The sequence below is a fragment of the Mesoplodon bidens genome (assembly GCF_964165515.1).
Source record: "Mesoplodon bidens genome assembly, chromosome: 7".
In the NCBI taxonomy this organism is placed as follows: Eukaryota; Metazoa; Chordata; class Mammalia; order Artiodactyla; family Ziphiidae; genus Mesoplodon; species Mesoplodon bidens.
This window is the reverse complement of record NC_138164.1, coordinates 114,292,868-114,308,599: the sequence shown is the minus strand read 5'-3', so window position 1 is coordinate 114,308,599 and position 15,732 is coordinate 114,292,868. Positions and strand designations below refer to the sequence as shown.

General features: G+C 45.8%; 1 protein-coding gene across 14 annotated transcripts in view; it reads right to left on the bottom strand.

Moving 5' to 3' along the window:
* NAP1L4 (nucleosome assembly protein 1 like 4) overlaps positions 1-15,732 on the bottom strand; it is a 112,336-nt gene that overhangs the window by 19,062 nt on the left and 77,542 nt on the right. For all 14 annotated transcript variants that reach the window (XM_081241211.1, XM_081241215.1, XM_081241208.1 and 11 more), the window contains 4 exons: positions 14,553-14,652; positions 11,064-11,205; positions 5,621-5,707; positions 4,022-4,153 (listed from right to left, as the gene is read on the bottom strand). In XM_081241211.1, coding sequence (XP_081097337.1) covers positions 4,022-4,153; positions 5,621-5,707; positions 11,064-11,205; positions 14,553-14,652 — 461 coding nt within the window. The remainder of the gene's footprint in view (positions 1-4,021; positions 4,154-5,620; positions 5,708-11,063; positions 11,206-14,552; positions 14,653-15,732) is intronic.

The following is a 15,732-nucleotide window of genomic DNA, read 5'->3' as shown; positions in this document are numbered from 1 at the left end:
TCTGGATAATTAGCCCTGTTGGAACTCGGTCCTTGTCACTCCCAGGAAGCCACCCAAATCTGTTCAGTCACTAGCAGTCTTAGGGTGGCAGCAATGAGGTGCCACCTTTGTCTGGCACGGAGCACTGGTAACCACCAATGCCAAGCCAGAAGGGTATCGCGCTCATTGCCAGGGGCAAGAGCCCTGACTGATTTCACAGCCCCACCGGCTGCCAGTATAGACGGGGTCAAAAATGCCATCAATTAAGACTGCTGGTCCTCAGCATCTCCTAAGAGACAGAATCAGAAGAAATGCCTGGACAAGCTATTGACCTTGGCAGCCAATTCCCCCTGCTTAGGGCACGTGGTGATAAATATCCCAAATCCAACGACACACACAGTCAAGGACACTCACAAAGCAAGCCTGAGACCTAACGGCAGGCACTATGGAAGAGCTCCTAACGACGGCTCTGTGCCTTTACGAGTCATCGTTATGCAAACACAGAGTTCACCAGGGCCTGTCATTTGAGAAAGGCCAACTGAGAAAAACTCAGAAAAAAAAAAATCACAGGACCTGAAACCCAGTGACCACATACTCACGAGAGGTGCTTTATTTGTGAAACAGTCACCTCACCGTGGAAGTCTGGGGACTGGACCGAAAGGATTTCCTGAGGTTCCGCTGAGCCTGATAACTACCAACTTCCCAATTTTAAATTCTTTCCACATCACAGGCCTCGTTTAATGCACTTCACTTTACTGTGCTTCACAGATATTTTGGTGGGTTTTTTGGTTTGTTTTTGTTTTTGTTTTGTTCTTGTTGCAAATTGAAGGTTCATGACAACCCTGCATTGTCAGACGATGGTTAGGATTTTTTAGCAATGAAGTATTTTTAAATTAAGGTACGTACATTTTTGAGACATAATGCTATCGCACACGTAATAGATTACAGTATAGTGTAAACCTAACTTTTATGACGCACCAGGGAACCAAAAAATTCATGTGACTCACTTTAATGCTACATTCACTTTATTGCAGGGGTCTGGAACCAAACCCACAATGTCTCCGAGGTCTGCCTGCATAGAACAAACCAAAAAAAAAGCAGTAACAAAGGCACCTTCCAAGTCTCTAGACAAAAAGTTAAGTCCAAAGCAGTTTCCAAAGAAGGCCACATCAGTCTGAGATGTCAAATCCTAAATTCTAGAACCAGAAAACACTTGGCTCCAAGATCACGTGTATCACTGACTGAGCACGTATGCCTAGTTCTAGAATCGCCAAGGCGAATGTATCACCAGTATGTTTTCCAAATACGTGGCACTGGGATCTTCAAGCTCACGGCAGTCAAGCTAGCAGCACCCACTGACACCACCCCAGAGCCAGGAGATGGCCATTATGTTCTTGATCTCTTCCAACAGCCTCATGCCTTGAGGGCCAAGGACGTTCTATGGCCCAGACCACAACGGAAAGCCCTAAGTTAGCAGGCTCAAAACTCAGAGCCAACAGTGGAAGCAACTCAGGGACTGATTTAAAGCTGCTCTCCCTAAATTTCAAAACTCTGCTTTTGGACCTATCTTGGCCACCACCAACAGAGAACCCAAGGACCTACAGCCAAACCCACCTTTGGGATTTGATGTCTGACCAAAATGGAACCTACTACCATTACTTGCTTCGGGTTATAAACGGCCCAAACCACATTTCATCACTCTCTGCATACTAAATGTGGACTCAAAAAATGACATGTCTTTTTACAACTGTAAGACAAAAAGCAGTGAGACACTCTGTGACATAAATACTGAAGCACTGACACTAAGACACAGGTGTTGGGAGAATGGAAGAGACACCTCATTCAAGTACAGCTGACTGTACTTGAAACCAAAGAAATGCTACAGACAAAGCAGCAGCGCCATCCCTGGGTTACTAACTGGCTGGCCGGGCAACACCAGGAGCCAGGTCTCCCAATCAAGTCGCCTAACCGGCACCAAAAAGCCTACCTCATGATACCCCTGCCACCACTCACAGTGTGCCCCCAACCTGCAGCACGGGCATCACCTGGGGGACACACCAGAAACGAAGATCCTCAGGCCCCACCCAGACCTACTGACTCAGAGCCTGTACTTCCACGAGACGTCCCAGTGACAGGTACACACACCCTTCTCCATCTGCTCTGCCGGCACGGGGATTTTCAACCCTTGGAGTACATCGGAATCATCAGAGAGCTTCTACAAACACCTCAAACTCTTGCTGACCTGTGGGTGGGGAGGCACTGATGCTGCTATTTAGTTTTTTTTTTTTTTTTTTCCCCGATACGCGGGCCTCTCACTGTTGTGGCCTCTCCCATTGCGGAGCACAGGCTCCAGATGCGCAGGCTCAACGGCCATGGCTCACGGGCCTAGCTGCTCCGCGGCATGTGGGATCTTCCCGGCCCGGGGCACGAACCCGTGTCCCCTGAATCGGCAGGCGGACTCTCAACCACTGCGCCACCAGGGAAGCCCTGCTATTTAGTTTTAAAAGTTGCCCAAGTGACTAACATACAGGCAGGGTGAGAATCTGGTTCTAGCATATATTACTCAATTTTCCCAATAAATTTCTGGCTCATGGCGTTCTAGTCTTCTAGTATTCTTGGTCTAGTGTACTTTCTTTCTTTTCTTTTTTTTTTGGCCAGGCCACTCAGCTTATGGGATCTTAGTTCCCGAACCAAGGACTGAACCCAGGCCCTGGCAGTAAAAGTGCCAAGTCCTAACCACTGGAACGCTGGGAATTCCCAATGGTCTAGTATTCTTAAACCACACCTTTTCATATGAGACGATAAAACACAGGCTATTGTTAAGTCATGTATTTTAAATGTTCCCCCCGTCTGGAAGGGGAGTAAGAAACGCATCCCCTCTACCTTTTCTTCAGTTCTGGCTTACAGATAAGCACTGAACAAGGCAGGCAGCAGACGTAGCAACGCAGCAACTCTCCAGAACCATTGTAACTGCAGCTGTGAAACCTCTGCAAACTGCAGTAGAGCGAGCTAGCTGCATGCCACCTGTGGCCGTGTTCTGATATAAAAGCACTGTGCTGACCCACCTGGAATAAGCCCAAATGCAGAGATGGCCCCCTCTGTGGGCTTCTGAGCAGTACCTATTTCTGAATTCTGGAAACTTCTACCATAACTGAGCTCAGGGAAAGTCACATTTGTTACCTTTTAATTGGTTCACCATTTCATTAGAGAAAGCTCAACAAGGCAAGACAAAGAAAGTTTGACCATTCCCATTAAAAAAGACGTTTTCGGGCTACCCTGGTGGTGCAGTGGTTGAGAGTCCGCCTGCTGATGCAGGGGATACGGGTTCGTGCCCCGGTCCGGGAGGATCCCACATGCCGCGGAGCAGCTGGGCCCGTGAGCCATGGCCGCTGAGCCTGCGCGTCCGGAGCCTGTTGCTCCACAACAGGAGAGGCCACAACAGTGAGAGGCCCACGTACCGCAAAAAAAAAAAAAAAAAAAAGACTTCTTCAAGGAAAATGATTAGAATTTATTAGCAACTTGTTAAATATTTGTACAACTAGCAAGGCGGCACAACAGGCCCATTTCAAATTCCAAAAATCAATCAAAACAGAAGACTGCGTGCCAGCAAGCGTGAGCCTGTGTGTAAACGCACTCATGGGTACACGTGTACACACACACGCACACACACTTCACCACTCAGTATCAACTCCTCCACTCCCGCCCCTTGTCCTCACACGTCTCGCTTGTCCACATCACTGTGAGGTAGAGAAGGGTCTGGAATCTGTTAACAAGCTTCCTGGGGTGAGACAACAGACACTTTACAGGAGACAAAGCGACCCTAAGCTCGGCTGAGGTTCCGTGTGGCAGGCCTTTCCTTGAGGGCCGCTACACGAGGGCACACGGGGGCTCCAGCTGCAGCCAGGCCTCCCGGGGACCCTGACTCCTCTGAGTTATTCAGAAGGCGCCTTTCCACCCACAAACAACAACTGCTAGACATGCTGTTGAAAGTTCACAAATAAATAATGTCTTCTATAAAGTGGGAATGTGCCTGTGTGCTTACCTGAACTAATTCACTTAGCATATCTACATTTCTGAAGATGGTAAACCAGAACTCTGGAATTCCTTTTGGGTTTGGCTCTTCTGCTGCTGCTGCTTCTTTTTCTGCTATAACTGCTTTATTTTTTATGTCTCCCTAGAAAAATAAAGATGCAAAATTGGATACTTATCATGAAGCAACAACTTTACAAATAACTGAATGGCTTAATACAGACCATATTTTCAGAATCCCAAGTAAACTTCTATCAAAAACCCTTGCTCTTTGAAACTGCATCTCCAAGACCACTGTGCCCATCACAATTTCCAACGTCTCTGAGGAACAAAGCATTTAAGGCATTCCAGCCAGATGTAACTCCATGATGTAATTTTAGATCAAGGGAAAAAGAGCTGAAGAGCTGATACAATGCCCCCGACTTGGGGAAGGCTGTCCAGTACCGGCTCGCTGTCCATCCTGGGATAACCACCAGGGGGATACTCCAGGATCTCCAGCAACAAGAAACTGCCCCGCAAGCTGCATGTCCAATGATACGGAGATGTTGGGACAGAGGCACCATGCAAACATCAGGGGGGTGACGAGAAAGGCGATGTGGCCACGAGGAGGGTAGTCTTTTCTAACATCACAGGCCTGACATGTGATTCTTAGGAGGACATGATCACAAGGGGCTTTTTAAGTTAACAAGGGCAGATTTTCCTCGCACAATGAAGAACTGATTCACAACTATACTGATCCACAGGCATGGCTTCAACTACGCCAGATTCTACATGTTTTTAAAACATCAGAAAGATACATAGCTACCAAAAGTAACATACACTTAAAAAAAAAAAAAAAAAAAAAAAAAACCCCGGAAGTTTATACTCTAGGATAGAAAAGCCACTCCCAAAAGTAAAATCAGGTCAACAAAGTTTACCTTGTCATGTTGGGACTTTCCGTGGCACTGGAATGATACCCGTCACCAAGAAAACGCTGCAAGCAGGTGATGGACAGGGCACATCACCAAAAGGACCATTTACCAATGTAAAGTGGTGAGATGCACTGGGGCTACTTCACTGTCACTGCTGGTCCCCGAGCAGGATGGCATGGATGTTTCCAGTATGCTCTCCCCACCACAGCCCACCCTCTAGTACCTGCCCTTCTAGACACAGCTGTGCTCTCCCTTGTGGGTCTTCGCTTTCTCTCGACTAAGACTTTTTCTGATGTTTTAATCTCCACTCCCCTGATCCCTTATCTCACTGTACCACTGTGCAGAGGTGCCACAGATGGCTGAGAAAGGGGACTGTGTCTGGCTCACCACGTTAACTAACACAACCAAGCTGTCCGATTTCACTGTCATAAAGAAATCTAAACACCCAACCTAAGGCTGAAGCCGCACCTACTGTTAGGAGCTCTTTCCTTTGTGAAAGAACACCATCAAATTTCTTTTTTTTCCCCACCAGCCGCGCTGCACGGGATCTCAGTTCCCCAGACCAGGGATTTCAGGGATTTAACCCAGGCCATGGCAGTGAAAGCGCAAAATCCTAACCACTAGATCACCACCCCAAACCGTCTTATTTCTAACAGCATTAAAACAGAACACAAGTGGCGCTCATTAAAACAACAACTTACGGCCCATTTGTCCTCCTCTTCGTTTTCACTGTGCCATTCGGAGTCTGCATCTGTCGGCTCAGCATCACCAGTGATGAATTCCCTTCTCTAAGTAAAAACAAGATCTTCTTACCGTTACATTCAGTCACTCAGAAACTTGAGAGTAAAGACAGTGACCTTGTAAATAATGTGTATAAAAAGACTGAAAACTGGATGCTTTTATAGCTTAAGATTCTAAGTTTTGCGGCTCAAAGAATAACATTCAGGGAGACCTTCAAGATGGCGGAGGAGTAAGACGTGGAGATCACCCTCCCCCCCACAAAGACATCAAAAATACATCTACGTATGGAACAACTCCTACAGAACACCTACTGAACGCTGGCAGAAGACCTCAGACTTCCCAAAAGGCAAGAAACTCCCCACATACCTGGGTAGGGCAAAAGAAAAAAAGAAAAAACACAGACAAAAGGATAGGGATGGGACCTGCACCTCTGGGAGGGAGCTGTAAAGGAGGAAAGGTTTCCACACACTAAGAGCCCCTTCGCAGGCAGAGACAGGGGGTGGGCAGGGGGGAAGCTTCAGAGCCACGGAGGAGAGTGCAGCAACAGGGCTGCAGAGAGCCAAGCGGAGAGATTCCCCGCACAGAGGATCGGTGCCCACCAGCACTCACCAGCCCGAGAGGCTTGTCTGCTCACCGCCGGACGGGTGGGGGCTGGGAGGTCAGATCCCAGGGAGAGGACTGAGGTTGGCTGCATGAACACAGCCTGAAGGGGGTTAGTGCGCCACAGCTAGCCAGGAGGGAGTCCGAGAAAAAGCCTGGACCTGCCTAAGAGGCAAGAGACCATTGTTTCAGGGCGCGCGAGGAGAGGGGATTCAGAGCACGACCTAAACGAGCTCCAGAGACGGGTGCGAGCCACGGCTATCTGCGCGGACCCCCGAGACGGGCGTGAGACGCTAAAGCTGCTGCTGCCATCAAGAAGCCTGTGTGCAAGCACAGGTCACTATCCACACCGCCCCTCCTGGGAGCCTGTGCAGCCCGCCACTGTCAGGGTCCTGTGATCCAGGGACAACTTCCCCGGGAGAACACACGGCATGCCTCAGGCTGTTGTAATGTCACGACGGCCTCTGCCGCTGCAGGCTCACCCCACATTTCGTACCCCTCCCTCCCCCCAGCCTGAGTGAGCCAGAGCCCCCAAATCAGCTGCTCCTTTAACCCTGTCCTGTATGACCAATACACCTTCAGGCGACCTATATGCAGAAGTGGGGCTGATACAAAGCTGAACCCCGGGAGCTGTGCGAACAGAGAAGAGAAAGGGGAATCTCTTCCAGCAGCCTCAGAAGCAGCAGATTAAATCTCCACAATCAACTTGATGTACCCTGCGTCTGTGGAATACCTGAACAGACAACAAATCATCCCAAAATTGAGGCGATGGACTTTGAGAGCAACTGTACACTTGGGGTTTGCTTTCTGCATCTAATTTGTTTCTGGTTTTATGTTTATCTTAGTTTACTATTTAGAGTTTATTATCACTGGTAGATTTGTTTATTCATTTGGTTGCTGTCTTCCTTCTTTTTTAATATATGTAGATATATATATATATTTTTCCTTTTTCTCCTCTTGTGAGTGTGTATGTGTATGCTTCTTTGTGTGATTTTGTCTGTATAGCTTTGCTTTTACCATCTGTCCTAGGGTTCTGTCTGTCCAGTTTTTTTTTTTTTTTAAAGTATAGATTTTAGCGCTTGCTATCATTGGTGGATTTGTTTTTTGGTTAGGTTGCTCTCTTCTTTCTTTCTTCTTTTTAAATTACTTTAAACTTTTTTTTATTTTTAATAATTAATTTTTAATTTTTAATTTTAATAAATTTCATTTCTTTTCTTTCCACAATAGTGAGAGGCCCGTGTACTGCAAAAAAAAAAAAAAGAAAGAAAAGAAACAAGAAACATCTCAACTAACAACCGAAACTTACACCTAAAGCAATTAGAGAAAGAAGAACAAAAAACCCCCCAAAATTAGCAGAAGGAAAGAAATCATAAAGACCAGATCAGAAATAAATGAAAAAGAAATGAAGAAAACCACAGCAAAGATCAATAAAACTAAAAGCTGGTTCTTTGAGAAGATAAAACAAAATTGTAAAACCATTAGCCAGACTCATCAAGAAAAAAAGGGAGAAGACTCAAATCAATAGAATTAGAAATGAAAAAGGAGAATAACTGACACTGCAAAATTACAAAGGATCATGTATTACAAGCAACTATATGCCAATAAATGGACAACGTGGAAGAAATGGAAACGTTCTTAGAAATGCACAACCTTCTGACACTGTACCAGGATGAAATAGAAAATAAAAACAGACAAATCACAAGCACTGAAATTGAAACTGTGATTAAAAATCTTCCAAACAACCAAAGCCCAAGACCAGATGGCTTCACAGGCAAATTCTATCAAACATTTAGAGAAGAGCCAACACCTATCCTTCTCAAAATCTTCCAAAATATAGCAGAGGGATGAATACTCCCAAACTCATTCTATGAGGCCACCATCACCCTGATACCAAAACCAGACAAACATGTCACAGAGAAAAAAACTACAGGCCAATATCACTGATGAACATAGATGCAAAAATCCTCAACAAAATACTAGCAAATAATCCAAGAGAATGTTAAAAGGATCATACACCATGATCAAGTGGAGTTTATCTCAGGAATGCAAGGATTCTTCAATATACACAAATCAATCAATGTGATACACCACATTAACAAACTGAAGGAGAAAAAACATATGATCATCTCAATAGATGTAGAAAAAGCTTTCAACAAAATTCAACACCCATTTATGATAAAAACCCTCCAGAAAGTAGGCACAGAGGGAAATTACCTCAACATAATAAAGGCCATATATGACAAACCCACAGCCAACATCATTCTCAGTGGTGAAAAACTGAAACCATTTCCTCTAAGATCAGGAAAAAGACAAGGTTGTCCACTCTCACCACTATTATTCAACATAGCTTTGGAAGTTTTAGCCACAACAATCAGAGAAGAAAAAGAAATAAAAGGAATCCAAATTGGAAAAGAAGTAAAGCTGTCACTGTTTGCAGATGACATGATATGATATGTAGAGAATCCAAAAGATGCTACCAGAGAACTACTAGAGCTAATCAATGAATTTGGTAAAGTAGCAGGATACAAAATTAACACACAGAAATCTCTTGCATTCCTATACACTAGTGATGAAAAATCTGAAAGAGAAATTAAGGAAACACTCCCATTTACCACTGCAACAAAGAGAATAAAATACCTAGGAATAAACCTACCTAATGAGACAAAAGACCTGTATGCAGAAAACTATAAGAAATTAAAGAAATTAAAAGAAAATTATGAAAGAAATTAAAGATGATACAAACAGATGGAGAGATATACCGTGTTCCTGGATTGGAAGAATCAACATTATTAAAATGACTATACTACCCAAAGCGATCTACAGATTCAATGCAATCCCTATCAAACTACTAATGGCATTTTTCACAGAACTAGAACAAAAAACTTTACAATTTGTATGGAAACACAAAAGACCCTGAAGAGCCAAAGCAATCTTGAGAAAGAAAAACGGAGCTGGAGGAATCAGGCTCCCTGACTTCAGACTATACTACAAAGCTACAGTAATCAAGACACTATGGTACTGGCACAGAATCAGAAATACAGATCAATGGAACAGGATAGAAAGCCCAGATAAACCCACGCACCTACCGTCACCCTGTTTTTGATAAAGGAGGCAAGAATATACAATGGAGAAAAGACAGCCTCTTCAGTAAGTGGTGCTAGGAAAACTGGACAGCTACATGCAAAAGAATGAAATTAGAACACTCCCTAACACCATACGCAAAAATAAACTCAAAATGGATTAAAGACCTAAATGTAAGGCCAGACACTATCAAACTCTTAGAGGGAAAACATAGGCAGAACACTCTACGACATAAATCACAGCCAGATCCTTTTTGACCCACCTCCTAGAGAAATGGAAATAAAAACAAAAATAAAGAAATGGGACCTAATGAAACTTCAAAGCTTTTGCACAGCAAAGGAAAACATAAACAAGATGAAAAGACAACCCTCAGAATGGGAGAAAGTATTTGCAAATGAAGCAACTGACAAAGGATTAATCTCCAAAATTTACAAGCAGTTCATGCAGCTCAATATCAAAAAAAAAACAGGCTTCCCTGGTGGTGCAGTGGTTGAAAGTCCGCCTGCCGATGGAGGGAAAACGGGTTCATGCCCCAGTCCGGGAAGACCCCACATGCCGTGGAGCGGCTGGGCCCGTAAGCCATGGCCGCTAAGCCTGCACTCCACAACGGGAGAGGCCACAACAGTGGGAGGCCCGCATACCACAAAAAAAAAAAAACCAACCCAATCCAAAAATGGGCAGAAGACCTAAACAGACATTTCTCCAAAGAAGACATACAGATTGTGAACAAACACATGAAAGGATGCTCAAAATCACTAATCATTAGAGAAATGCAAATCAAAACTACAATGAGGTATCACCTCACACCGGTCAAAAAAATCCACAAACAATAAATGCTGGAGAGGGTGTGGAGAAAAGGGAACCCTCTTGCACTGTTGGTGGGAATGTAAATTGATACAGCCACTATGGAGAACAGCGAGGAGGTTCCTTAAAAAACTAAAAATAGAATTACCATACAACCCAGCAATCCCACTACCGGGCATATACCCTGAGAAAACCATCATTCAAAAAGAGTCATGTACCACAATGTTCATTGCAGCTCTATTTATAATAGCCAGGACATGGAATCAATGTAAGTGTCCATCAACAGATGAATGGATAAAGAAGATGTGGCATATATATACAATGGAATATCACTCAGCCATAAAAAGAAACGAAATTGAGTTATTTGTAGTGACGTGGATGGACCTAGACTCTGTCATACAGAGTGAAGTCAGAAAGAGAAAAACAAATACCGTATGCTAACACATATATATGGAATCTAAAAAAATAGTGGTTCTGAAGAACCTAGGGGCAGAACAGGAATAAAGACACAGACATAGAGAATGGACTTGAGGACACTGGGAGGGGGAAGGGTAAGCTGGGACGAAGTGAGAGAGAGGCATGGACATATACACACTACCAAACGTAAAACAGATAGCTAGTGGGAAGCAGCCGCATAGCACAGGGAGATCAGCTCGGTGCTTTGTGACCACCTAGAGGGGTGGGATAGGGAGGGTGGGAGGGAGAGGCAAGAGGGAGGAGATATGGGGACATAGGTATATGTGTAACTGATTCACTCTGTTATAAAGCAGAAACTAACACACCATTGTAAAGCAATTATTCGCCAATGAACATGTTAAAAAAAAAGTAACATTCAATGATTCACTGGGTACATCTGGATGTTTTGCCTGAAGAACTTTCTGAAATATACTAATTAAGTTTACTAACAGAGTTGCCTACCTTGTCAAAGAGAGGCTGGTATAATGCTGCATACTTTCTTTCCAAGTCATGAACTTCTTCATAGAACTTGGCTTCTATATGAGCGCATTTCACCTGAAGTTGTTTCAGTGCGTTGATTCTTCTTTTTACTGCTTTGGGTAAACTAAAAGAGAGGGAATAAAAAATAAAACATCCATATGCCTGCAAAATAAGGTGGCATGCTTATTTTTTACTAAAGTAAATTAATGTTAACATAGAATTAACACCCTTACCGTGAAAAAGAGCTCCTAAAAATCATTAAGGACAAACACCACCTCCCCGCCCCCCCCACCAAAAGCAGGGTGGTGGCGGAGGAGGAAACTGAAAGATAATTCACAAAAAATACAAATAATGAAATACGGAAGAAAGGTCCAATCTCATGAAATATCGAAAAGAATGTATATTTATTTATTTATTTATTTATTGCCTTACGCGGGCCTCTCACTGTTGTGGCCTCTCCCGTTGCGGAGCACAGGCTCCGGACACGCAGGCTCAGCGGCCGTGGCTCACGGGCCCAGCCGCTCCGCGGCATGTGGGATCCTCCCGGACCGGGGCACGAACCCGTGTCCCCTGCATCGGCAGGCGGACTCTCAACCACTGCGCCACCAGGGAAGCCCAAGAATGTAAATTTAAAAGAACTGCTGGGGCCTCCCTGGTGGCGCAGTGGTTGAGAGTCCGCCTGCCGATGCAGGGGATACGGGTTCGTGCCCCGGTCCGGGAGGATCCCATATGCCGTGGAGAAGCTGGGCCCGTGAGCCACGGCCGCTGGGCCTGCGCGTCCGGAGCCTGTGCTCCGCAGCGGGAGAGGCCACAACAGTGAGAGGCCCGCGTACCGCAAAAAGAAAAAAAAAAAAAAAAAAAAAAAAAAGAACTGCTGTCTTTTCCTTACCAAATTGGCAAAATTAAACAATAATTCCCAGGGGGCACTTCCCTGGCGGTCCAGTGGTTAGGGCTCTGCACTGTCACTCTGCCGAGGGCCTGGTTCAACCCCTGGCCGGGGACGTAAGATCCCGCAAGCCTCGAGGTGTAGCCAAAAAATTTTTTTTAAATAAAAGAGAGAAGAAAATTTTTAAACTTCCCAGGTTTGATGAGGCTGAGGGCAGAGGCCCTCTAATTGACTCATCTTTCTTCAGGGTAAACAAGAACCTTGAAAATATTCTTTGCATCTACTTCTAAGAATTTATCCTAAGGAAATAACCAAATGTTTATGTGCTGGAGTGACCAGTGATATATTATTTGTAAAAGTGAAAGACTGGGAACAATGGCAAGATGAGCAGAATTAAAACAGGGCCTGTCCACAACCATGTCCTCAAGGAATACTCAGCACCACAGGACAAGCTCTTGCTGACACAGCAAGGGAAAAACCAGGAACAACAGAGACAAGGCGTGCATTCTGGTCTAGAGTCAGACAACTACCAGCTCCTTAGCCCTTTGATACTTTTTACCTTCTAAGCAACATTTTAGTTTGTATGCCTTACTTTTATAAATCAGAAGGGAAAAAACACTTTAAACCCATTAAAATCATTTGCTTAACCTGAAGCCCTTAGTCACAATCTGGAACAAAGAGCAGACTCCTGCGGACTTCCCTGGTGGTGCAGTGGTTAGTTAAGACTCTGCTCTCCCAATGCAGGGGGCCCAGGTTCTACCCCTGGTCAGGAACTAGATCCTACATGCCGCAACTAAGGAGCCCGCCTGCCGCAACTAAGATCCGGCGCAACCAAATAAATTAAAAAAAAAAAAAAAAAAAAAGAGCAGACTCCTGGGCCCCACAAAGACCCACACTATCCCCCTTGGTGGGCCTGGGTCCTGCCCTCTGAGTCCTCCTCCATGTGGGCTGACTCCTCAAGGGCAGGGCTGGCATTAGTCTAATGGTATACAGTACCAGGCAGCTCCCAAGCACAGCATGGTTTAGAAAACACAGCCATCAAGGGGGACTGGTTGCAGAACCCTGCGGGTATCAAAATCCATGGATGCTCAAGTCCCTTATATAAAATGGTATAGTGTTTGCACACTAAGCACATCCTCCCATATACTATAAATCAGCACTAGATTGCTTACCATACCTAATACAATGTAAATGTTATGTGAATAGTTGCTGGCGTGCAGCAAATTCAAGTTTTGCTTTCTGGAACTTTCTGGAAAATTTTTCCCCCAATATTTTTGATCCGCAGTTGGTTGAATCTGCAGATGCACAATCCAGGGAACCCGTGGATACAGAGGGTCAACTGTAGTGGAAAAGCCTTGAATCACAAAGGACCCTGTCCTGGTATAATCATACCCATGGCAACCTCAGTTTGGACAAAGGTCCTTCACTACAGACTGCCAACTACAGAAACCGCTCTAGAACCTACTGCTAGTGAGAGAACAAGGAAAAAGCAGAGTAAGAATTTACTAACACTGAATACATTTTAACATCTGTACTTCTTTTCTACACTAATTACACAACCTAACGTTATTTCCTAACTTTCAAATCTTCCTAATGGAGTAAAAATACAAGGACCTCTAAGCCAACTGAACCCAGATATCCTCCCCAGCCAGCCTCCAAACCACACACCATTCTTCTCCCCACAACAGGCACGTCACGTACAGCATGGAACGTGGAACTAATTCTATCGCACAAAACCTTGTTCCCCTCCCCCATTTCCTCTCAGCGAATGCCACCCCATTCACCCAGTTTCTGAAGCCAGAAACTAGAAACCACCACTCACGCTCAGCTCTCCTACCTGCACCCAGCATCACCACACCCCACTGATCTAGTCTGCAAACACTTCACAGAACCTTCCCCACTAGGTCACCCCCCGAAAGAACCCTCTCTACGGGCAGAGCAGACCCCAAGCGTGCCCCCTCTGTGACAACATCCCCGGCCCCGTGTGGGACAGCCAGTATGTGTGCGGGGTGACACTCTGAGACCCAGCCGTGCACTGACTGTAGGAGGGAAGCCCGGAGCAGCTCACCCCTCCGCAGGAAGACAGCCAGGCCCCGAGAAGAGCAGTCCAAGGGCTTGAAGGGTGGGCACCCTTATGGTGTTCACTGTGCAGTACAACCAAGACACAGACCTCGTCCAAATAAGCCACGTTTCGGTGTTGCAGGCTCACGTAGGTGAGCTGGGCAGGACTGGGTCTCTTAGCGAACCAGGAGCCACAATGAAGAGAAAGCACCGCCCCCATCTGCCTGTACCTCCGCCCCTGCTGACACCCCAGTCTGCCTGCTCATGGGACCTGTGAAGGCCTCTCACCCTACAGGCTGGCACCATAGACGCGCCCATAACTTGACACACCGCACTACCCCGGCCACAGGCCTGTAGCCTCTACCAGGCTCTGACCCCAGCACTCACCTTCGGGACCCCAGAGCCTGGCTCTCAGCAGGCAAGGTCTACTGAATGAAAAACATGCTCATTCCTAGTCTAAGGAACCAGGAGCGGTTTTTCCGTTGTTTCTCAAAGTTGCGTCCTCTCACGCACGGCATACTTACGTCTCGATGTAGCTTGAAGGAGTGTGGGAGACACTGTCCAGTCGTTCCTGTAAGGCTGCCAAAACTTGAGGATTCTGCATCACCTGGTCTGCGAGCTGTTCTATTACGAGTTGAAAAAAAAACAAAGCCAGAAAATTTAAAATACACCCACCCCACCACAGCCAAGAGTTGAAAATCACAAACACTTATCTGCTACTTTTGCTTATCTACTTTAATTTGTAAATATAGCAAGTAGCTTCTTAAAAACATCTGTTTCAAAACTCTTTATCTGTAAAGGCACTTGATACTCTCTGTTACTCACCCAAGCGGATGGTGATAAATACACCGAGGGTACTGGAGAGCTCTGCTCCTCACCTCAGCAGTAGAAGCCCCGGTCTCCCCACTGGGGACACTGTCACTTGCTAAGTTCAGGCAGTCTACCTCCCTCCCGGAAACCAAGGATGGGGACAAGCTGCCTGTGGCTCAGTCAATCAGTGCGCATTTGTGCCCCAGCTCAGGAAAGCGCGACTCCCACCAGCTCCCTGGGGGCACCAGACCTTCCAGGCACTCTTTGCCTCCACCTTCACCCACCTTGCCCTCCTGCCCAAACCTGCCACCTCCCAGGAGCCCCTGCCCCTCTGCCCTGCGACCTTGACAGCTCACACACACTGTACCGACTCCCGAAGAACAAACACAACGCTGAGAGGGAGGTCAGCTGTGCCGCAGACTGGCTCACACCTGGCTCGCGGCACAGGCTCTGTATTGAAAAGATTCCCTCTCAGCAACACTGTACGAAAACCCAAACTCAGGGCCCTCACCCGACTCAAAAGGCAGCGCAGACCTAGAGTTCTCCCCCACCTTCTGTAAGACAGCGATGCGGGCAAGCTGAACACAACGAGCAGGCACTCATTTTACCTTTAACTCCAATCCCAGCCACTGACATGGAGCACCATGTATGTGTACAAAACACACGTAACTGTGTACATACAAAACTGTATGTAAATACTAAACATATACACAAACACACATCTCTAGCTCTGGCCACTGAAAGGTCTAGGAATAATGGCAGATGGGATTTATATTTTGGTTTTTAAATCTCTGTCCCAACTAAAAGATACAGGCCTCCTTGCATAAATGTAGATTCCAGATCTGGGGAAAGGAAAGTTCAAGGGAAAATGGAACATCACCTGTGCCACACAGC